Genomic DNA, 23,415 nt, shown 5'->3' with positions numbered 1-23,415 from the left:
CCCATCCCTCCCCCCATTCCTTCCCTCCCCCCAGTCAGCGGCACCCCAATAACATTACCAGGGCCACGACCCTGGGACACACAAACCACTTAAATTAAACACAAAAACCGGGGGAGTGGATAGGATGAAATGCTCCTTCATTTCCGGATGGGGAGGGTGGGTAGGGGGTAACAACAACGATGGTATTTGTTTAGCACTTACTATGTGCCAGGCACTGTTCTAAGCACTGGATGTGCGGCTGAGTCCCCTCTCCCAACCTCCTGGCGTGGGAGGGGGAAGGGGAGGGTAGGTCGCAGGACGGTACAGATCCCATGATGTCCCCCCAACTGGTTATCTGTGGCAACCAGCCTGGCCAGGAGGGAGGATGCAGCCGCTGAGGGGCTTCGCCTCTAACCCCGGTAGATGCCGACGGGCCGGCTAGAGGCAGGGGGGCAGGGAGCATGGTTCCCTAGGATGGGACAGGGAGACTCTGGGAGCCCCGGCAATCACCCCGCCCGGCTAGAGTTCCGGGAAACGGGGAGGCGGCTGGTCATTTGCTGAGCTGCAAGGTGTCCAACAGGAGACGCTTGTGGGCCGGATCCTGCACACCCGCCTCTTCCAGGTCCTCCTCCGTGATGTCACTGGGAGAGGGCGGCAAGAAACAGGAGGGAGGCTCAGCTCGGGATCCCGGCCCGCCCCCGCCCTTCCCTGGCCATCCTCCCCTCACCTGAGGAACTCCAGGTCATCCCAGCCATTGTGCACCAGACCCTCTTCATAGCGCTCCAGCCCGATGGCCCGCAGCCACACCCCAACGCCCGCCTCGCCCAGGGCACTGGTCCGCCCCACGGGGCATGATGCCTGGGGGCACAAAACGTGCCTCCTCAGGGAGCAGCCCCAGGCGTCCCCGGGTACCGCTGCCCGGCTGCCGCCACCCCAACCCCGGCGCCACTCCCGCCTCCGGTGCCCCCGCAGCCCGGCAGAACCCCCCAGCCTTCCCCAGCCAACCTCTGGGCCCACCCCGTACCTCCTCGGCCGCATCCTCCTGGATGCTCTCGCGGATGTGGGCTGGGGGGAATCCCGGGGACCGGGTGAAGTCGGGGGGCAGCGCCCCGCCCCCGGCCGCGTAGTCGGCCTCGCTGAGCGTCTTGGCCATCTGCAGCACCGAGCAGGAGCGATCGTCTCTGCCCGGCGGTGCCCCGAGAAACAGCCCCGCCGCAGGGGTCAAGGACACGGGGGGGCCCAAAGGCAGAGGGGGCCGTGGGTGAGATTTGGGGGGCGGCAGGCGGGCTTCGCTGCGGGCGCCGGCCCCCCCGGTGAGCGGCCCGGGGAGCGGGGGTGGCGGGAAGTCTGGGGGAGGCAGCGTGCCCCCTTCCTCATCTGACGAGCTCTCCTCAGGCGTTCCCCGCCGTGGGGGCCAACCAGGCTGGGCCACCGGCACCGTGATGGGCACTTTGTTCCTGGCCACGACGGAAGGAGTGGGAGCGAGGGTGGGTGTCGGGGCGGGGGCGGGGGCAGGAGCCTTGGCGGGGCCGGGGACAGACGGTGGCAGAAGCTGATGGGGTACGCCCTCCAGGACGTAGTACGCTGGGTTGTTGAAGCTGTTCTTGGGTGCTGGGGGCACCCCTTCTGCCTCCGCTTCCAGTTTGGACCTGGGGAGGGAGGACAAGTCGGGAACAGGAACATAAGGGGGAGAAGAGGAGCGCAGTGGGGGAGAGGAGTGTAGTGGGGCAGAGTGGGGGGGGGGCGTAGTAGGGGAGGGGAATGTTGGGGGAGGAGGCGTGGGGAGGAGAGGGAACAGAGAGGGGAGTGGAGGGGGGGAGAGCATGGTGTGAGGAGGAGGAGCACGGGGAGGAGGAGCACAGCGTTGGGGGAGGAGCATAGCGGTGGGGGGGGGGGGGGGTGGAGAGACTGTGGGGCCGGGGGAGCATAGGCGGAGAGGAGGAGCGTAGGAGGTGTCAGAAACAGGGAGAATTGAGGCCTTCCCCTCCCCCAGAAAATTGCTCCCCACGACAGTCTCACCTTGGGGTGGGGGGCTCCTCGCGGGGGGTTCCCCTGGGTGGGGCTGGAGGTCGCCCAGTGGGCGGGGGTTTCTCGGGCTCCTCGAACAACCTGTTCAGTGGACAGGGACCCTCCCCTGGGGCGGCCTTCCGGCTAGTGGACCTGGGTGGGGTGGAGAGGGGAGAGAGGCGAGGACAGAAATTGGCAGGGTGACGAGGAGACCGAGGGCCCCATCTGACTATCCACTCCCAGCCCCAACCCCACACCCAGTCCCGGCTCAGCCACACTAACCTGTTGTCCTGACCGCCACGAGCCCCAGACGGACCCTTGGCTTTGGCCCCCGTTTCATCCTTGTCCACACTGATCCACTCTGTGGGGGGGGGCAGATGGGGTGGATCCGGGAGGGGGCCAGGTAGAAGGGTGCCACTCAAATCTTGTGACCATCAGGCCTAGCCCTGCCCGGCCCCCTAGTCAAGGAATTCTCCGCCCACCTACCCATGCCCACCCACCGGTCAGTCCAGGACCAGCCCCTGGCCTCTCCCTCCTCCCGGGACCGCCTCACACCACAGAGCCGCCCCTGCATGCCCACCCACCCTGGCCCATCGGTCAGCCCAGGCCAAGCCCCCGCAGTGCCCCTCACCGTAGAGCCGCTCCCGCGTGCCCACCCGCTCGGCGGGCACCCGGACCTTCATGGAGCCGCGGATGTTGCCCGTCTCCTCGCCGCGGTGGGACAGGAAGGTGAGGAACTGCTGGGCCGTACTGCCGATCATGGACTTGAGGGCGATCACGCACTCGCCTGGGAGGGCAGCAGTGGGACGGGCCATCAAAGACCCCACTCCGGCCCGCTCCTGGGCCCTGCCCCTGAGACTCTGAGGCCCAGGGGGACAAGGGGTGCCACCACCACCCTCCAGCCCCTCTTTGTTCTCACCGTAGGACTCGTACCCGTCCAGGGACTTGACGGTGAGCAGCAGGTGCTGGTCCTGCAGATACTCAATCTCTGACAGAATCGGCTTCAGCTGATCAGTCGATTCATTGATTACAGGGTGGAGAAGGGGAGACACGCATGGTACTGAGACACCTCTCCATTTCCCCAGGTGTTTGCACGCGTGCACACAAACACAGATGGGGGAGGGAAAGAGGGGCCACCGATTGGGTGATAGCTTGGCCCCCCGCCATGATTTTTCCTTGCTGGGGGTGCGGAAAGATAAGCTTAGAGGTTAAATTCCCAGACAACCAAATTCATTCATATTTACTGAGCGCTTACTGTGTGCGGAGAACTGGACTAAACCAGATGACTGGCAGATCTCTCCCAGGGTAGAAGGCATGTCCCCTAAGGATGGCAAACCCAGGACCTAGGGCCCACCCCAGGCTGGCAGGGGGCAGGGTACCCGGGGGAGGGGAAGGGGGATGGTTCTCACCGTGGGGAGCTGGCGGGAAGACCACTGCACCTTGAGGAAGTTGATGTTGTCACTGCTCTGGCTGTCATTCTCATAGCTCTTCTTGTACTCTGGGGACAAGGAAAAGAGGGCTGGCACATTTGCGGGGGGTCTCACGCTGTAAGGACTCAGTGGGAGACTCCACGGTGTCTTCTCTGGGCTCTTGAGCTGGGCACTCCCTCCCCACCTCAGGATCCCGCGGACTCCGGCTCCCACCAGGCCCCGGCTCTCGCCCAGTTGGGAAGGCCTCAATTCCCGTCCTCACCCCTCTGGGCTCCCGCCACCCCCCAGCTCATCACACACCCTCCAAGCAGGTGGAGTAGAACTCGATGAAGAACTTGGTGCGGCTGGCGGTCTTGACGATGGCCTCGATGCTCTCGAACTCGATGTAGGCCTGGTCCGACGGCTTGGGCAACCCTGGGGCGGGGGCGGTTGGGGGAGAGGATGGGGACCGTGGACCCCAGACCGGCAAGGCCGGGGCAGACCAGCGGAGGTGGGGTAGGAGGGTGCAGGGCAGAGGTCGTGTCCTCTAACTCTGGTACCTCCCCAAGCGCTTTGTACAGAGCTCTGCATGTGGCAGGGGTTCAATAAATACCATCGATTGATTGATCAAGGGTGAGGCCTGTCCTGCTTGGTACTGCACAGTACTTAGAACAGTGCTTCACACATAGTAACCACTTAATAAATACCATTATTATTATTATTATTATTACTGCTCCCATCCTCCATGCCCTGCCCAGCGCCCAGCCCAGCCCAGCACTGGGGTGCCCCTTCCCCAAAATCTTAGTTGGTCCTGCTAGGGAAGTGGAAAGCTGGCAGGGAGGCTGGGGTGAAGGAGGACCAAGCCCTGAGGCTGGCTTCGATCTACACCCCACAGAGCTCTCAAAGGACTAAGCTCTGGACCATGGGGACACTCAAAGGGAGGAGACACACACACAGGGATACTCAAGGGACACACACATACACATACATACACCCTCCCCCACCCTCCCACCCCCCAGCTACCTTTCTTGGAGACAAACTGGGACGTGACTCCAACCTCAAAGGCCCCGAACACCGGGGAATGGTCACTGGTGACAATGTCATCTGTGCATCCTGAGGGAGGAGGCGAGCGGGAGGGAGAGGTCAGTCAGAGGGGGGGCGTGGGGAGGTCAGAGAGCAGCGAGAGGAGCTCCACTTCTCTTCAAACAGCCGCCTTGATTCGCTTGCCCCCTAGTTTCTCCCCATTTGGAAAACAACCCTGTCATCGCCACCAGTCTACCCATTCCCCCATGCCCCCACCCCTGCCCTACCATAGGAATTGCAGTTGACGTGGGTCTCGGGATATGACTTCCACAGGATCCGATCACACCAAGACGGGACGTTGGTCCGGACCTGGGGAGGGCGGGGAGGGTTGGATAAGAAATGAGGAGGCAAGACAGACGGAGAGAGGAGAGAGCTTGTGAGGGCGGGGAGAAGGGGGCCTGAGGTGGCAGGGACGAGGGAGCCAACGAGGTGGGGAGGAAGGAGCCTTGGTGGCGGGGAGTGGGGAGCTGAAATGGTGGGGATGGGGGAGTCTGAGGCGGCAGGGGAGGGGGGAGCAAAGGCGGCAGGCCTACTGAGCCCCTGGCCCTAATGGTTCTCTCACCCCTGTAGGTTTCTGTTTGTGCCACACGTAACTGTCGCGGGAGCCACGCTCGTAGCGGTAGGTGGGGGGGAAGGAGATCTCCTCTTCGTCTGGGGATGACCACGGGATGAGGGGGGCAGGGTGTCAGGGGAGGCCAGACCCTCGCAGCTCAGGATCAAGGCCCCTTGGGAGCCCCCAACCCAGAGCTGCCCTGACCCGTTTTCTTCTCCCAAGCCCTCAGGGTCCCGAGGCCAGCCTGCCCTCACCCACTCCCTGTCACTCACTGAATCGCAGGAAAACCTTGTGCTTCTCCCGCTCCAGGTTGAGCTGATCCACCCTGAGCAGCGGCTCGAACTCCTTGCGGCTGATATAGTTCAGGATTTCCTAGCAGGGAGCGGAAGGGAGGTGTGGGGGAAGCTGGGTGGGGCCGATCCAGGACCGGGGACCCCCATCTCAGGCCGACCGCAGCCACAAAGAGACAGACCCCTCCGCCCCATCCCACCTCCCCGGGGTCCCGCCCTCCCTCACCTGCACGTCCATGTCGAGCCGATAGTTGAGGTCGCCGAACCAGAAGAGGTGTGTGAAGCGCAGGGACATGTCGAAGGCGCTGAGCTGCCGGTCACCCAGGGACAGGAGGCGTAGGATGTCCAGGTAGTTCTGGTTCCGTCTGGTGGGTCAGTGTGGGGCATGAGGTCACCCCAGGGGCAAGGGGGAAGGGGCACAGATCACCCCAGGGCATTGAGTCACCCTGCGGTGGAGGAAGCAGAGATCACCCTGGGTAGGAAAAGAGACTCCCTGGGGTGGGGGTGGGGGGCCACCCAGGAGTGGAGGGCAGAGATGACCCCGGGATGGCAGAGGGAAGAGGGGTGTCACCCTGGGGCAGCCCCCTCACCGGGCTGTCTTCTCATTGCCTGAGGTGAGGTGACAGTTCACAAAGCCAAACGAGGTCCCGTTGAACATGAAGGAGACGCCCACGGCCCCTTTGTTCCCTGTGGATAGTGGAAGGATAAAGGGGTGACTGGGATGGGATCTGGGACAGGAGCCCTCCCTCCCCATCCTTCAGTGACCCTGAGTCTGCTGTCTGGGAGGCTGACCACCTGGTGGGGAGGGTCTTTTCCCACACCAAGGTGTGCAGCTGTTCACACAGGGATGGGGGAGGAAAGGGGGTAGGAAAAGGCAGGGAACAGGACGGGGAGGGAGGGGGACAGAAAAGGGAGGAATAGGACGACAGGAAGGAGGATGGGGAGGAGGAGGATGGCGAGGAGCAGTAAGATGGGAAGGAGCAGGAGGACGACAGAGGGAGGACAGAGGGAGGAGGAAGGATAGGAGGACAGAGGAGGAAGGGCAGGAGGACAGAGGAGAAAGGACATGAGGACAGATGAGAAGGAACAGGAGGACAGAAGAAAGGACAGGAGGACAGAGGAGAAAGGACAGGAGGACAGAGGAGAAAGGACAGGGGTACAGGCCGGGAGGAGGAGGAGGACTGGGGAGACAGCCCCATGGGCTCTGTGGCCAGCCTTTCCCGCACACGTGGGGAGAACCGTGGCTGAGTGTGGGTGCCCGTGGGGGCCGATGGGCGATGGGGCTGGAGGGTGGACCCCACCCAGGCCTGGGAGTCTGGGTGCCCCAAACCACACTGGCCCGGGAGGCTGGGCAGCGAGGGCCCCAGGGTGCTGCCCGCCCCGTCTCACCCAGGGTGTTGGCGATGCCAGTTTTGACACTGGACGTGCTGACGTGGCTGATGCGGTTCTCGTGTTCCGGCTTCACCAGCACGGCCACCTTGATGTTCCACAGGGACTGGATGGCGATCTGTGGGGGACCATCACGCGGTGGGAGGGCATCACCACCTGGAACACCCCTTCTCCCCCCGCCTACCAGCACGTCCCGTCCCTGTCCCTTACGATCTGCACGGGGTGGGGGGGTAGAGAAAAGAGAGCCAGGAGTCAGAGGGACCCCGGCCACACAGGGAACTGCTGCCACTGTCCCACCACGGAACATCCCTTGTGGGACCCCTGGGTGGGATAGGACGAGGCAACTTGCTTTTGCTTCCTATCCAGGGAGAGCAGGGGGTCTCGTTCCCAGAGAGGGGCTGGGGACTGTTCTGACAAGGGTCGTTTCAGCTCCCCATTCTGGGAGACGAGGCTCCTCCACTGACCCCACCACAGGAATAGGATGGCGAAGGGGGGCCCAGAGGCACAAAAAGAGGAGAGTGGGGTTAGGCAGGCTGGAGAAGAGGGGGGTCAGCTCCGAGACGGTCTCCCCGCCGTTCCCGCCTCCAACATCCCCAGCTCTGTACCGGGCGGTAGTCCAGGTCCGTGAGTTCCTTCAGGCCCCCACGCAGCAGGTCCGTCCACTCTCGGTCGGCCACGGAGTTCTCCTGGGTCCCGAAGACGTAGATGTCGTGGGGGATGGCCACGGTCACCTCATCCAGGGTCTTCCCCAGACCCTTGGATGTGAACCACGACGTCACCGACTTTGGAGGAGGCACGCTGCCTGCAGAGGGGGAGGGGGACAAGGCGAGCAGGGTCAGGGTCGGGCGAGGAAGGGCGACCAGGCCGGGGGGTTACCGGGTCATTTGCCCTCCGCGTAACGGCAGCGGTGGACGGGTCCTGCCCCTCGACGTCACTGTCCCCCGCGCAGACCACCTAAGGCCTGCACCCAATGCATTTCCCCTCCCGGGGCCCTGACCCATGTTCCAGGTGCCGATGAAGACGGAGATCATGTCCGGCTCATCCTGGTTCGAGTGCTTGTTCTTCATCAGCTGCAGCAACTGGCAGAAAGCCTCCCGCTTCTGAGGGGAGATAATAATTATAATAATAACTATGGTATCTGCCAAGCGCTTACTACGTGCCGAGCCCTGTTCTAAGCACTTGCGTAGGTACAAATAGAGAAGCAGCGTGGCTCAGTGGAAAGAGCACGGGCTTGGGAGTCAGAGGTCATGGGTTCCAATTCCGGCTCCACCGCTTCTCAGCTGTGTGACTTTGGGCAAGTCACTTAACTTCTCTGGGCCTCAGTTACCTCATCTGGAAAATGGGGATTAAGACTGTGAGCCCCACCTGGGACAACCTGATATAATAATAACGATAGCATTTATTGAGCGCTTACTATGTGCAAAGCACTGTTCTAAGCGCTGGGGAGGTTACAAGGTGATCAGGTTGTCCCAAGGGGGGCTCACAGTCTTAATCCCCATTTTACAGATGAGGTAACTGAGGCCCAGAGAAGTTAAGTGACTTGCCCAAAGTCACACAGCTGGCTGCTGGCAGAGCCGGGATTTGAACCCACAACCTCTGACTCCAAAGCCCGGGCTCTTTCCACTGAGCCACGCTGCTTCTCTGATCACCTCTGTATCCCCCCGCCCCCCGAGCTTAGAACAGTGCTTTGCACATTGTAAGTGCTTAACAAACACCAAAATTATTATTATTATTACAAGGTAATCAGGCTGTCCCACGTGGGGCTCACAGTGTTAATCCCCATTTGACAGATGAGGTAACTGAGGCACGGAGAAGTTAAGTGGCTTGCCCAAGGTCACACAGCAGACAAGTGGCGGGGTCGGGACTATAACTCCCAAGCCCGTGTTCTTTCCACTAAGCCACGATGCAGCCAGGGGGAGGGAAGACGGACGGGGCACCCCCGCTTCCCACACCCCGGTCTAGCTCTACAACTTTTCCGTCTCCCCTGCTCCAGCCCCGCCGACCCCGGGGCCCGATCCTGACCCTGGCGCTGACAAAGATGAAGTCCTTGCGCTGGGTCCGATCTTTCTCCTTGTCGAACACGATGCCGAGCTTGTTCTGCACCCGCTGGGACTTGATCAGCTGACGGACTGCGGGGAGGTCAGGGGTGCGGGGGCGGTCAGCGACGGGCCAGGGTCAGGGCCCCGGCCCCCCTCCCCTCCACCCGGCCCCGGCTCCGGGGGGGCGGCCCTCACTGCGGTCATGGGGGACGGTGCTCCAGTCCTCCTGGGAGTCCTTCTGCCTGCGCAGCAGCACCAGACGTCCGCCCTCCACGTCCACGCTCAGCGTGAACTTCTGCGACTTCCCAATCTTGGTCAGGTCGCCCAGCGTCACGTCCAGCTTCACCTAGGAGGGGGGTGGGATTGGGGGGTGTCAGAGCCGCTCCGCAGGCCCCGGGCCCCACCCCGCAGCCGACCCCCACTCCCTGCCCAGTCCCCCCAAGCCCACGCTGAACCCTGCCCGGCCCAGCGGGACCCCGTCAGCCCGGGTCCTGCCGGCCCACCTCGAAGGCCTGCACCGGGATGCTCTTGGCCTTGCGGGTGGAGGCCTGCAGTGGGGCTGGGGGGGCCGCAGAGCTCATGTCCTGCAGGGCTTTCAGCGCCTGGGGGGAGGAAGGGAGGGAAAATGGTCACCTTGGCAGCGGGCAGAGACGTGACCACGGCTTCAGGCCACCGGGTCCCGAGAGGGGCGGGGGGGCGATCAGTACAGGGTTGCCCCTCGGGTCTGGGGGAGGGATGCAGGGCGGAGGTCCCCACCTTCTTCTGGATTCCGGCCAGGAAGTCCTTGAGCACAGACAGCTTCACCACCAGGCTCTCCAGCTCCTGCTCTCCAGACTGCCCGGCGCTCTGCTGTGTGGGGAAGGGGGAACTACCTACTGACCCCAACACTTCCCCGCCTCCGTCAACGCCGGGGACCCCCCCCCCCCCCCCACCCCAGGAACCTCCTCCGCACTCACCGACTGCTGCAAGACGCGAGACATGGCTGGAGAGCTCTGCTGGTCAAACACCTTGGACAGGACCTCCAGGCCGGACAGCACTCTGTCCACCTCGCTGGGTGGTTGGGGGAGGGGGATCCACAATGAGAGGAGGACAGAGAGCGGGGAACAGGGGGGTGCGGGCGGTTGGGGTGTCTGGGCAGAACAGAGCCGTCAAAATCGGTCAGTCAATGGTATTTACTGAACGCTTACTGTGTGAAGGGCACCGTACTAAGCACTTGGGAGAGTATACTGTAACAATATGACACATTTCTTGCCCACAGTGAACTTAACAGTCTAGAGGGCCTGGGGGAGGGAAGGGGAGGGCAGGTGCTACCTGTGCAGACGACGGCAGCTAGTGGCCAGCGTGCGGGTCAGGTGTGGCAAGTTGCTGGCTCCCGCCCGCACGGCCTCCAGGTCCAGTCCGTAACTGCCCCTCAGGTACTCGTGGGACACCGTGCTCAGCCCGTTGGGAGCACTGAGAAGCAGAGAGGGGGGCTCAGCCTCGGGGTCCCGGTCACACCATCCCGCCCGCCCCCACCGTCACATCCCTCCGAACCCATGCTGGGGGGGCGTCTCTCACCTCTCAGCGGGTGGTGGTGGTCCCCCCGGAAGCTCCGCAGAGGGGCTGCTGGCAGAGTAGCTAGTGGAGCCGGAGCGAGGGGGCAGCGGGGGCTTCTCATCTTCCCCATCTGGGGGTGGGGGGTAGGAGGCAATGCTGGAGCTTCCTGCCCCTGGGGCAGCCCCCTCCTCTTCCCCGCCCCGGGGCCGGGGACCCACACACACCCACACACAGGATCACACTCCATGGCTACGGGGGACGAGGGGATACCTGAGTAGTCCCGGTCATCGGGGGGCTCAGGTTCGGCCGGGGGCTCGGGCTCTGTCTCGACGGGCAGCAGCAGGGCACAGACCAGGCCCTGGTCGGGCTGCCCGTACAGCCCCACCAGCTCAGTCAGCGTCTGGCACCGGCGCGCGGGGACCCCCTGAGATGTCTGCGAAGGGGAGGGGGGGTCGTCAGGAGAGCCCGGAGACCCCCAACAGCTCAAGGGAGGAGGTCGGGAGGGCCAGGGCGCTCACCTGCACAGCCAGGAAGTCCTCCTCATCAGGCAGGATGCGATAAGTGTGGACATGCTTCTGAAACCTGGCGGAGCAGGGGATCAGGAGGGGAGCCAGGCACCTCCCCTCATGATGCAGCCCCCTACCACCCTGAGCACCTCACTTACACACACACAAACATGCACGCTCAGACACCCAACACACTCACAGCCCAGAGGATTGGGGAGATGATGAGGTTCTCCCTCCTCCCATTGCCAGCTCCTCTCCTCCTAAATATGGGGCCTGGGGGCATCTGGGTCTCCTGCCTCTCTTCCCCACAGTGGCTCCAGGGGAGGTGAGGCGGCCCTGTCTCCCCCCCACCATCTGTCTCCTATGCTTTCATCCCCACCACGTCCTGACTCCACCTGAGGGGGGGCGGGGGGAGAGACCCATCAGGAAACAGCCCAGCACCTTCTCCCGCCCCACTGTTGTGCCAACAGCAGGCAGGTGTTCCCGTTGCCGACGGCAACACGGTCACCCTTGGGAGGGGCCGGCTGTCTAAAGAGCACCCACAGACCCCTGGTCCGGAGGCCCCAGCCGGGTGGGAAGAGCCAGCCCCCGGCTTCGGTTTCCCAGCGGGCACGGGTGGCAAAGGGCTGAGGTGAGGGGCACCCAGTTTGCGGTAGGGGGGACAGGCGGGACAGCCAGCAGCTGAAACAATGACAACTGCTGTCCTGCTGTGTGTGTTTGTGGGGTGGGGGGGGGCTCTGAGCAACAAGGGGGAGGCAGCCTCCACAGCCTCTCCCAAGAAATTCTGGGGGGGGGGGGGGTCAGGTCACAGATGTTTTGGGAGCTGTCTGACCGTCCCCCAGCCCTCCCAACATCCGGGCCAGCGCCTGGGAATGGGGAGGGAGAAAGGAGGAGGGGCTGGGGGGGGCGGAGGGGGGTCACCTGCCACGTGGCAGCCACAGGCCCCAACCACTGTGACTCAGAGCCCGGGGGGCGGTGGTAGGAGGGGTGCCAGTCTGGTCCATTCAACTGCAGGGCAGGGGCGTTGTCGCTAGAGACCAGCTCCCCTCCTCCGTGCCAACCCCATCTGCCCCTTGCCACAGGGACCACAAGAACGGATCGAGGGGAAGGAAGCTGACCCGGCTGGGGGCATTCTGGCCACCCCTTTCGCTTGGGCTGGAACAACCCCTGCCCTCCTGCCCTGCCAGCGAGGGCAAAGAGTAGGGGTCATTCCTGCACTGGGGGAAGGAGGGCAAACAGTGGGAGGCAGTTCCCCCTACCCCACCCGAGCCCCTGTAAATCCTGTAGGGGTCATGGCATAAACCAGGGCCTAGATACCATCCCTGACCCATCTGTGCTTCCTGCCCGTCACCAGATGCGCAAATGTGCACATGTGGGGGACACACACAGGACACCCCCTCCTCCCCCTCCCCATCCCCCCGCCTTACCTCCTTCCCCTCCCCACAGCACCTATATATATGTATATATGTTTGTACATATTTATTACTCTACTTTTAAACTTATTTTACTTGTACATATTTATTCTATTTATTTTATTTGGTTAATGTTTTGTTTTGTTGTCTGTCTCCCCCTTTTAGACTGTGAGCCCACTGCTGGGTAGGGACCGTCTCTATATGTTGCCAACTTGTACTTCCCCAGCGATTCGTACAGTGCTCTGCACACAGTAAGCGCTCAATAAATACGATTGAATGAATGACATAGACCTGCCCACATACACACACACACCCTCCAGGACCAAATGCACAGACATGCATATGTACCCACGTACACAGTTACACACGCCCGGAAACCCATGTGGACACCCGGATATCCACATGCACACAAACAGGCAGACACATGTGTACGAGACCCCCCCCCAAAAAAAAAGGGGACATGAAGTCTCCTAAACCAATCCTGTTTAATAATAATAATGATGGCATTTATTAAGTGCTTACTCTGTGCAAAGCACTGTTCTAAGCACTGGGGAGGTTACAAGGCGATCAGGTTGTCCCACAGGGGGTTCACATTCTTAATCCCCATTTTACAGATGAGGTAACTGAGGCACTGAGAAGTGAAGTGACTTGCCCAGTCACACGGCTGACAATTGACGGAGGGGGCATTTGAACCCGTGACCTCTGACTCCAAAGCCCGGGCTCTTCCCACTGAGCCACGCCGCTTCCCTGTTTGCCTTTCCCCTCCCTGTCGCCCCCACTCCTGCCCACCGCAATCCCAATTTAAGGCCCCAGACAGGCCCAGGTGCGGGAGGGTGAGAGCCAGGGAAAAGTCCGAGGCCCGAAGCTCCTCCACAGCCCAGCCAGACTGCACCCCTCCCGCTTCTCTTCCCCACAACTTCTCTCCTTCCCCCAGACCCCCGACCCCGACCAGCCCAGCCCTGGTGGAGCCCAGCCCAGCCATTCTTCAATCAATCATATTTATTGAGCGCTTACTGTGTGCAGAGCACTGTACTAAGTGCTTGGGAAGTACAGGTTGGCAACATATAGAGACAGTCCCTACCCAACAGTGGGCTCACAGTCTAAAAGAAAGTCTTCAGCCTGGGAGCAGCTGCCCCATCACTCTCCTCCCCCATCACTCTGAGACCCCCTCCCTCACCTCCTCTCCTTCTTATCGCCCCCCCCCCCCCGCCCCAGCTCACCCTACAACCCCTCTCCTCCCTTACACCCTCACCACTTGGGACCCCTCACTTTCCCAGGGTTAGGGAGCTTGATCCCACCCCCTCCCCATCTTGCCCAGCTGCCGCCCAAGCAGCAGCTGTGTCCCCCCCCACCCCACCCCCAGACAGGACCCTCCCCCATCAGCAGCTGAAGCCAGCACCTGGCCCAAGGGTGGGGGTCCCAGATCCCAGGCCTGCCCTGGGCCCTCCCCCACCCCTCCTATAACCATCCCAGAAATGCTGGCCTTGAGGGCCCTTTTAGACTGTGAGCCCACTGTTGGGTAGGGACCGTCTCTATACGTTGCCAACTTGTACTTCCCAAGCGCTTAATACAGTGCTCTGCGCACAGTAAGCGCTCAATAAATACGATTGATTGATTGCTGCAGCACAGCCGGAAACGGACAGGCAGTGTGGCCCAGTGGAAAGAGCCCGGGCCAGAGAGTTGGGAGACTTGAGTTCTAATCCCCGTTCAGCCACCTGTCTCCTTTGTGACCTTGGGCAAGTCACTTAAGCTCCTCGCGGCTCCGCGTCTACCAACTGTTTCATCACACTCTCCCAAGCGCTCTGCACACGGGAAGCGCTCAATGACACTGATTCTCTGTACCTCAGTGACCTCATCTGTAAAATGGGGATCAAGACGTGTGAGCCCCACGTGAGATCCGGGCTACGTCCAATCTGATTAGTTTGTATCTACTCCGGCGCTTAGTGCTGGGCCAGGCACACGATGAGCAGTTATCAAATACCATTAAAAAAAAAAAAGGCAAGGGAAAAAACCGGACAGATGGACCCCAGACCCAGGAGCTTTGGGGAAATGCTGGATGGAGAAGGGACAAGGGTCTAGATCAAAAACCAGACTGGGCTTCTCCCCACCACCTTACCCCAGTCTGCCCAGTCTGCCCCCGTCCTGGCTGCAAGAGCCCCCATTCCATGGGGGAGGGCACCACCGACACGTCAGTCAGTAGAGTAGCCCCCTGCCTCAGGCCAAAATGACCTGCAGACGACCTCAGAGAAAAGCTGCAGGAAGGTTCCCACACAGACCCCCTCTGCTTCACCTCTTCTCCCCACCCCTTCACAGCCCAGGACAGCTTGGGAGTCAGAGGACGTGGGTTCTAATCCCAGCTCCGCCACTCGTCTGCTGTGTGTCCTTGGGCGAATCGCTTAACTTCTCTGTGCCTCAGTTCCCCCATCTGTAAAATGGGGATGAAGACCGTGAGCCCCACGTGGGACAACCTGATTATTTGGCTTGGAACAGTTGCTGAATTGTACTTTCCAAGCGCTTAGTACAGTGCTCTGCATACAGTAAGCACTCCATTCATTCATTCAATCGTATTTATTGAGCGCTTACTGTGTGCAGAGCACTGTACTAAGCGCTTGGGAAGTACAAGTTGGCAACATATAGAGACGGCCCCTACCCAACAGCGGGCTCACAGTCTAGAAGGGGGAGGCAGAGAACAAAACAAAACATATTAACAAAATAAAATAAATAGAATAAATATGTACAAGTAAAATAGAGTAATAAATGCATACAAACATATATACATATATACAGGTGCTGTGGGGAAGGGATGGAGGTAAGGGGGGGATGGGGACGGGGATGAGGGGGAGAGAAAGGAGGGGACTCAATCTGGGAAGGCCTCCTGGAGGAGGTGAGCTCTCAGTACGGCTTTGACGGGAGCCTGACCTCGGGAGAGTCACTTCACTTCTCTGGGAGTCAGTTCCCTGTACTTCCCAAGCGCTTAGTACAGGGCTCTGCACACAGTAAGCGCTCAACAAATACGATTGATTGAATGAATGAATGAATGCTTGGCACATAGCAGGCGCTTAACAAATATCATGACTATTATTATTATCCCTCCCTCTCACACTCTCACACGCACACATACACACACACAAACACTCCAGGAAACATACATGCACGCAAACCCTCAGGCCAGGGAACACAAATGTCAGCGCAGGCACAGACACACTTACTGTTTTCAGTTCTCCCACACACCTTCATGGCCCACTGCCCTGCGGGCAGGCAGACAGATGGAACAGGGAGGGGCAGACAGACACTGTGGCTACGGGGGAAACTCTAGCAAGGGGGAGGAGGGGAGGTGGGGGTGTCTGTGAATCCAAGATGGAGCCCAAGTCCCCCCCCCATCATGGAGTTAATGAGAAAACCTGGGTCTGGGAGAGAAGACTGGGAAAAGGAAAGGGAGCGGGGCCATGGCTTCCCTTCAGGCCGGACAGATGGACACATACACACACATCCAAGACTAAGACTGTGAGCCCCCCGTGGGACAACCTGATCACCTTGTAACCTCCCCAGCGCTTAGAACAGTGCTTTGCACATAGTAAGCGCTTAATAAATGCCATTATTATTATTATTATTATCCAGCCAGCCACCCACCCTCCAGTTCTCCCCACCTTGGACTCAGCCCTCCCATCCTGCCCCCAGGACAAAGCCCCCAATCCATCCCCAGACAACTCTCCCTGAACCCTTCCCCTTCGGCCCCCTCTGGCCCCTGGGGTCACCCCCGCCTGTCCTCCCACTAATCACCAGGCTCTCCCAGGGCCAAAAGGTAGCCCCTGCCCAGATGTCCAAGACACTTCTCCTTGACCTGCTAAAGTCACTCCCTGATTACCCACCCTCCCAAAAAACGTACAGAGAACACAGAGCTTCCTCCCTCAAAAGGTCACTCCCAGCACAAACAGTGTAACTGTCCGCAGAAGTAGCACGGCCTAGTGGAAAGAGCACGGGCCCGGGAGGGTCAAAGGGACCTGGGTTCTAATCCGCCTCTGAGTGACCTTGGGCAAGTCACTTCACATCTCTGGCCCTCAGTTCCCTCTACTGGAAAATGGGGATGAAGACTGTGAGCCCCATGCGGGACACGGATTGAGTCCAACCTGATTCGCTGGTATCTACCGCTGTGCTTAGTACGGTGCCTGGCACTTAGTATGTGCTTAACAAGTGCCATTAAAAAAAATAGGGTCGCCGTCCCCGGAACCCGACTAGGCTCTCACAAAATAGGCGGTGTAATGATGATAATAATAATAATAATAATAATGATGATGGCATTTGTTAAGCGCTTACTATGTGCAAAGCACTGTTCTGTGGCTCACTCAGAACAGCATGGAGACGCCCCCCACCCTGCTCACAGAAGCTTCGGGGTTCCATTCCCCCCACCTCCCCCTGCCCCAGAACCTCAAGGCCCAGACAGTGTAGACACCCCTCCCCCATTCTCTGGACCCCTCAGGACAGTGTGGCGACCCCCACCACTCTCTGTATCACCAGGACAGTGTGGCGACTCCCACCTTTCCCTGGATCACTCAGGACAGTGTGGAGACTCCCACCCTTCCCTGGACCACCAGGACAGTGTGCAGGCCCCCCACCCTTCCCTGGACCACCAGGACAATGTGGAGACCCTCCCACCCTTCCCTGGATCACTGAGGATAGTGTGGAGACCCCCCCCACCCTTCCCTGGATCACTGAGGACAGTGTGGAGACCCTCCCACCCTTCCCTGGATCACTGAGGACAGTGTGGAGACCCTCCCACCCTTCCCTGGATCACTGAGGATAGTGTGGAGACCCCCCCACCCTTCCCTGGATCACTGAGGACAGTGTGGAGACCCTCCCACCCTTCCCTGGATCACTGAGGACAGTGTGGAGACCCTCCCACCCTTCCCTGGATCACTGAGGACAGTGTGGAGACCACCCCCACCCTTCCCTGGATCACTGAGGACAGTGTGGAGACCCTCCCACCCTTCCCTGGATCACTGAGGACAGTGTGGAGACCCCCCCCACCCTTCCCTGGATCACTGAGGATAGTGTGGAGACCCCCCCCACCCTTCCCTGGATCACTGAGGACAGTGTGGAGACCCCCACCCTTCCCTGGATCACTGAGGACAGTGTGGAGACCCCCACCCTTCCCTGGATCACTGCGGACAGTGTGGAGACCCCCACCCTTCCCTGGCCAACCACGACAGTGGGCAGACCCCCACCCTTCCCTGGATCACTGGGGACAATGTGGAGTCCCCCATCCTTCCCTGGATCACTCAGGACAGTGTGGAGACCCCTACCCTTCCCTGGATCACTCAGGACAGTGTGGAGACCCTTACCCTTCCCTGGATCACTCAGGACAATGTGGAGACCCCCACCCTTCCCTGGCCAACCACGACAGTGCGGAGACCCTCATCCTTCCCTGGATCACTGAGGACAGTGTGGAGACCCCCACCCTCCCCTGGCCCACCACGACAGTGTGGAGACCCCCACCCTTCCCTGGCCAACCACGACAGTGCGGAGACCCCCACCCTTCCCTGGATCACTGAGGACACTGTGGAGACCCCCACCCTTCCCTGGCCCACCACGGCAGTGTGGAGACCCCCACCCTTCCCTGGATCACTGAGGACAGTGTGGAGACCCCCTCCTCCCCCCCTCCCCGGCCGGGTCCGGGTCCGGGGGGGCACTTACAGGACGCAGAGCGCGTAGGCGCCCAGGACGCTCTCGCTGTCCCGGACCAGGAAACTGCCGTCTCTGCCGGCCCGGGCCAGGAGCTCCTCGGCCTTGGCGCGGCTCAGGTCCCGGTGGTACCAGGCGGGCGCCGGGCCGGGCCCTCCTCCTCCTCCTCCTCCTCCTCCGGCCACGGGGCCGGGCCCTCCTCCTCCTCCTCCTCCTCCTCCTCCGCAGGCCATGGGGCCGCCGCCGCCACCACCACCAGCACCACCACCAGCAGCAGCCCCTTCTCCTCCTGCTCCTGGTCCTGGTCCCGGCCGGGGCCGGCCCGCATCCCCGGGGCCGGGGGGCCAAGGCCTTTCTGCGTTGGCAGGAAAGTCCCCCCTCTCCGGCCGCAACTTCCAGGAGAAAGAAAAGTTTGTGCGGAGCCGCGGGGGGGGAGGGGAGGGGAGGGAGAGCTGGGGGGCCGCCCCTTCCCCCCAGGCCGGGCCGGACTGGACTGGACTCCCCCCCTGGGCGGGGCAGGACAGGCGGGGGGGGGGCCCGGCCCCGCTTCCCGTTTGCCCAAACAAGGAATGGCAGCGGGCACCGAGCCGGGGGGCCCGCCCCCCAACCCCCAGCCCCCCGGCCCTGGGGGGGACCGCCTGTCCGCCTTAAAGGGCCCGCGCTCCACCCAGGCCTCACTACTTACTGAGCGCCGAGGAACTACAATTCGACAACAACTCACTCACTCCATGGTATTCACTGAGCGCCTACTCTGGACTGTACTAAGCGCTCGGAAGAGTACAATTCGGCAACAGAGACAATCCCTCCCCAACTCACTCAATTGTATTTACCGAGCGCTCACTGTGTGCACAGCACCGTCCTAAGCGCTTGGAAAGTACAATTCGGCTACAGAGACAATCCCTACCCAACAACTCACTCACTCCATGGTATTCACTGAGCGCCTACTCTGGACTGTACTAAGCGCTCGGAAGAGTACAGTTCGGCAACAGAGACAGTCCCTACCCAACTCACTCAATTGTATTTACCGAGAGCTCACTGTGTGCAGAGCGCTGTCCTAAGCGCTTGGAAAGTACAATTCGGCAACAGTCAGTCCCTCCCCAACAACTCACTCACTCCATTTTACTTATTGAGCGCTTAACTCTGTGCAGAGCACTGTACTAAGCGCTTGGGAGAGTACAATTCAGCAAGAAAGAGAGACAATCCCTACCCAACAACTCACTCACCCACTCAATTGTATTTGCCGAGTGCTTACTGTGTGCAGAGCACTGTCCTAAGCGCTTGGAAAGTACAATCCAGCTACAGAGACAATCCCTACCCAACAACTCACTCACTCCATTGTATTCACTGAGCGCCTACTCTGTACTGTACTAAGCGCTTGGAAGAGTACAATTCAGCAACAGAGATAATCCCTACCCAACTCAATTATATTTACCGAGCGCTTACTCTGTGCAGAGCACTGTCCTAAGCGCTTGGAAATCAATCAATCAATCAATCAATCGTATTTATTGAGCGCTTACTATGTGCAGAGCACTGTACTAAGCGCTTGGGAAGTACAAATTGGCAACACATAGAGACAGTCCCTACCCAACAGTGGGCTCACAGTCTAAAAGGGGGAGACAGAGAACAGAACCAAACATACCAACAAAATAAAATAAATAGGATAGAAATGTACAAGTAAAATAAATAAATAAATAAATAGAGTAATAACAACTCAGCTACAGAGACAATCCCTACCCAACAACTCACTCCATTGTATTCATTGAGCGCTTACTCTGTACTGTACTAAGCACTTGGAAAAGTATAATTCAGCAACAGAGACAATCCCTACCCAACTCACTCAATTGTATTTACCGAGCGCTCACTGTGTGCAGAGCACTGTCCTAAGCGCTTGGAAAGTACAATTCAGCAACAGAGACAATCCCTCCCCAACGACTCACTCACTCCACTGTATTTATTGGGCACTTAACTGTGCAGAGCACTGTACTAAGCGCTTGGGAGAGTACAATTCAGCAAGAAAGAGAGACAATCCCTACCCAACAACTCACTCACTCACTCACTCACTCAATCGTATTTACCGAGCGCTTACTGTGTGCAGAGCACTGTCCTAAGCGCTTGGAAAGTACAATTCAGCTACAGAGACAATCCCTCCCCAACAACTCACTCACTCCATTGTATTCATTGAGCACTTACTCTGTACTGTACTAAGCGCTTGGAAAAGTACAATTCAGCAACAGAGACAATCCCTACCCAACTCACTCAATTGTATTTACCAAGCGCCTACTGTGTGCAGAGCACTGTCCTAAGTGCTTGGAAAGTACAATTCAGCAACATAGACAATCCCTACCCAACAACTCACTCACTCCACTGCATTTATTGAGCGCTTACTGTGTGCAGAGCACTGTCCTAAGCGCTTGGAAAGTACAATTCAGCAACATAGACTATCCCCACCCAACAACTCACTCCACTGTATTTATTGAGCGCTTACTCTGTATTGTACTAAGCGCTTGGAAGAATACAATTCAGCAACAGAGACAATCCCTACCCAACTCACTCACTCAATTGCATTGACCAAGTGCTTACTGTATGCAGAGCACTGTCCTAAGCGCTTGGAAAGTACAATTCAGCAACATAGACAATCCCTACCCAACAACTCACTCACTCCATTGTATTTATTGAGTGCTTAACTCTGTGCAGAGCACTGTACTAAGCACTTGGGAGAGTACAATTCAGCAACAGAGACAACCCCTACCCAATTCACTCAATTGTATTTACCGAGCGCTCACTGTGTGCAGAGCACTGTCTTAAGCACTTGGAAAGTACAATTCAGCAACAAAGAGAGACAATCCCTCCCCAACTCACTCAATTGTATTTACCGAGCGCTTACTGTGTGCAGAGCACTGTCCTAAGTGCTTGGAAAGTACAACTCAGCAACAGAGACAATCCCTACCCAACAACTCACTCTATTGTATTTATTGAGCGCTTACTGTGTGCAGAGCACTGTACTAAGCGCTTGGAGAGTGCAATGCAGCAACAGAGACAATCCCTACCCAACAACTCAATTGTATTTACTGAGTGCTTACTGTGTGCAGAGCACTGTACTAAGCGCTTGAGAGAGTACAATTCAGCAACAGAGACAATCCCTACCCAACAACTCACTCAATTGTATTTACTGAGCATTTACTGTGTGCAGAGTACTGTACTAAGCGCTTGGGAGAGTACAATTCAGCAACAGAGACAATCTCTACCCAACAACTCACTCACTCAATCGTATTTATTGAGTGCTTACTGTGTGCAGAGCACTGTCCTAAGCGCTTGGAAAGTACAATTCAGCAACAAAAAGAGACAACCCGTGCCCACAGTGGGCTCACAGTCTAGAAGGGGGAGACAGACAACCAAACAAATCGAGTAGACAGGCATCAATACCATCAAAATAGAAAAATAAAATTATAGATTCATTCATTCATTCGGCTATATTTATTGAGCGCTTACTGTGTGCAGAGTGCTGTACTAAGCACTTGGAAAGTACAATTCGGCAACAGATGGAGGCAATCCCATCCCAACAACGGGCTCACAATCTAGAAGGGGGAGACAGACAGCAAAACAGAGCAATTCATCCATTCATTCAATCGTATTTATTGAGCGCTCACTGTGTGCAGAGCACTGGACTAAGCACTTGGAAAGTAGAGAAGTAGCATGGCTTGGTGGAAAGAGCCCGGGCTTTGGAGTCGGAGGGTGTGGGTTCGAATCGCTGCTCAGCCACTTGGTAGCTGTGTAACTTTAGGCAAGTCACTTCACTTCTCTGGGCCTCAGTTATCTCAACTGTAAAATGGGGATTAGGACTGTGAGCCCCACATGGGACAACCTGATTACCTTGCATCTACCCTAGCACTTAGAACAGTGCTTGGCACATAGTAAGCGCTTAACAAATGCCATAATTATTATTACAATTCGGCTTCAACCGCGCGCAGAGCACCTCCACTCTATTGATTTTATTAATGATGTGTATAGATCTAAAATTCTATTTTATCTATTTTGATGCTATTGACGCCTGTCTACTTGTTTTGTTTCGTTGTCTGTCTCCCCCTTCTAGACTGTGAGCCCGTTGTTGGGTAGGGACCGCCTCTTTCTGTTGCTGAATTGTACTTTCCAAGCACTTAGTGCAGCGCTCTGCACATAGTAAGCGCTCAATAAATATGATTGAATGAATGAATCTAAAATTCTATTTATCTATTTTGATGCTATTGACGCCTGTATACTTGTTTTGTTTCGTTGTCTGTCCCCCCCCTTCTAGACTCTAAGTCCGTTGTTGGGTAGGGACTGTCTCTCTGTTGCCGAATTGTACTTTCCAAGCGCTTAGTCCAGTAAGCGCTCAATAAATATGATTGAATGAATGAATGAATGCCCCCCACAACCACTGTGGCCCGGGGCTCCCCCGATAGTGGCGAGGTGGCCACCCCTAACCCCGGCAAGTCCCAGGACAACGGGCGTATCGGACCTCATGGTGGGCAGGGAATGAAGCAGTGTGGCCTAGTGGACAGAGAGCAGTTCTGAGAGTCAGAAGGTCATGGGTTCTAATCCCACCTCTGCCACATCTGCTGTGTGGCCTTGGACAAGTCACTTCACTTCTCTAGGCCTCATTTCCCTCATCTGGAAAATGGGGATTGAGACTGTGAGCCCCACGTGGGACGGGGGCTGTGTCCAGCCCGATTTGCTTATGTCTACCCCAGCACTTAGTACAATGTCGGCCACATAGGAAGCGCTTAACAAATGCCATAATTATTATTATTATTATTATTATGTGTCTGTCATTGCATTGTATTCTCCCAAGCACGTACTTCAGGGCTCCGCACGTTCATTCATACGTATTTATTGAGCGCTTACTGTGTGCAGAGCACTGCACTAAACACTTGGGAAGTACAAGTTGGCAACATATAGAGACGGTCCCTACCCAACAGCGGGTTCACAGTCTAGAAGGGGGAGACAGACAACAAAACAAAACATATGAACAAAATAAAATAAATTGAATAAATATGTACAAGCAAAATAAATAAATAAATAGAGTAATAACTATGTACAAACATATATATTGGTGCTGTGGGGAGGGGAAGGAGATAAGGTTGGGGGGAGGAGGGGGAGAGGAAGGAGGGGGCTCAGTCTGGCACGTGGTAAGTACTCAATAAATATGATTGAATGAATGACCAAGCAGAGACCCAGGATGGGACTGGACTGTAGCCCCAAGCCCCCCAAGAAACTCCCACCCACCACCACTCTGTTTCTCCCCTCCCATTCCCCTTTCCGGGGCCGAGCAGGGTGACTAGGGCCCAGCCCCGGCCCCTGGACGAACCCCCCCACACCGAGGCCAGCCCCCCGAAGTTCCCCAAAGTGCTTGAAGATCCCCTTCTCTCCCAACCCCACGCTCCCTCACCTTCTAGCAGCGGCATAGGACAGGTCCCCTTACCCTTAGGATTCGGAGGGGGAGGAGGTACTTTCCCAACCGCTTAGTACAATGCTCTGCACACAGTAAGCGCTTAAT

General features: G+C 58.3%; 1 protein-coding gene across 1 annotated transcript; it reads right to left on the bottom strand.

Moving 5' to 3' along the window:
• Positions 1 to 212: 212 nt before the first annotated feature.
• INPPL1 (inositol polyphosphate phosphatase like 1) lies at positions 213 to 23,323 on the bottom strand. Its single transcript, XM_038765050.1, has 29 exons — positions 23,308 to 23,323; positions 17,895 to 18,054; positions 10,804 to 10,867; positions 10,556 to 10,718; positions 10,307 to 10,415; positions 10,061 to 10,201; positions 9,706 to 9,799; positions 9,506 to 9,595; positions 9,253 to 9,351; positions 8,945 to 9,095; positions 8,733 to 8,839; positions 7,708 to 7,810; positions 7,316 to 7,512; positions 6,711 to 6,828; positions 5,912 to 6,008; positions 5,548 to 5,686; positions 5,304 to 5,403; positions 5,041 to 5,129; positions 4,706 to 4,787; positions 4,419 to 4,508; positions 3,717 to 3,830; positions 3,396 to 3,484; positions 2,906 to 2,993; positions 2,618 to 2,773; positions 2,269 to 2,347; positions 1,999 to 2,139; positions 1,004 to 1,628; positions 707 to 837; positions 213 to 620 (listed from the first exon to the last, which is right to left on the bottom strand). Exons 1-29 carry the CDS (start codon positions 23,321 to 23,323, stop codon positions 530 to 532), a joined length of 3,723 nt encoding a protein of 1,240 aa, XP_038620978.1. The 3' UTR covers positions 213 to 529.
• Between the last annotated feature and the right edge of the window lie 92 nt (positions 23,324 to 23,415).

This window comes from Tachyglossus aculeatus, chromosome 2 (genome assembly GCF_015852505.1).
Source record: "Tachyglossus aculeatus isolate mTacAcu1 chromosome 2, mTacAcu1.pri, whole genome shotgun sequence".
Classification (NCBI taxonomy): Eukaryota; Metazoa; Chordata; class Mammalia; order Monotremata; family Tachyglossidae; genus Tachyglossus; species Tachyglossus aculeatus.
The sequence above is the reverse complement of the archived record's forward strand: the minus strand, read 5'-3'. Positions and strand labels throughout refer to the sequence as shown.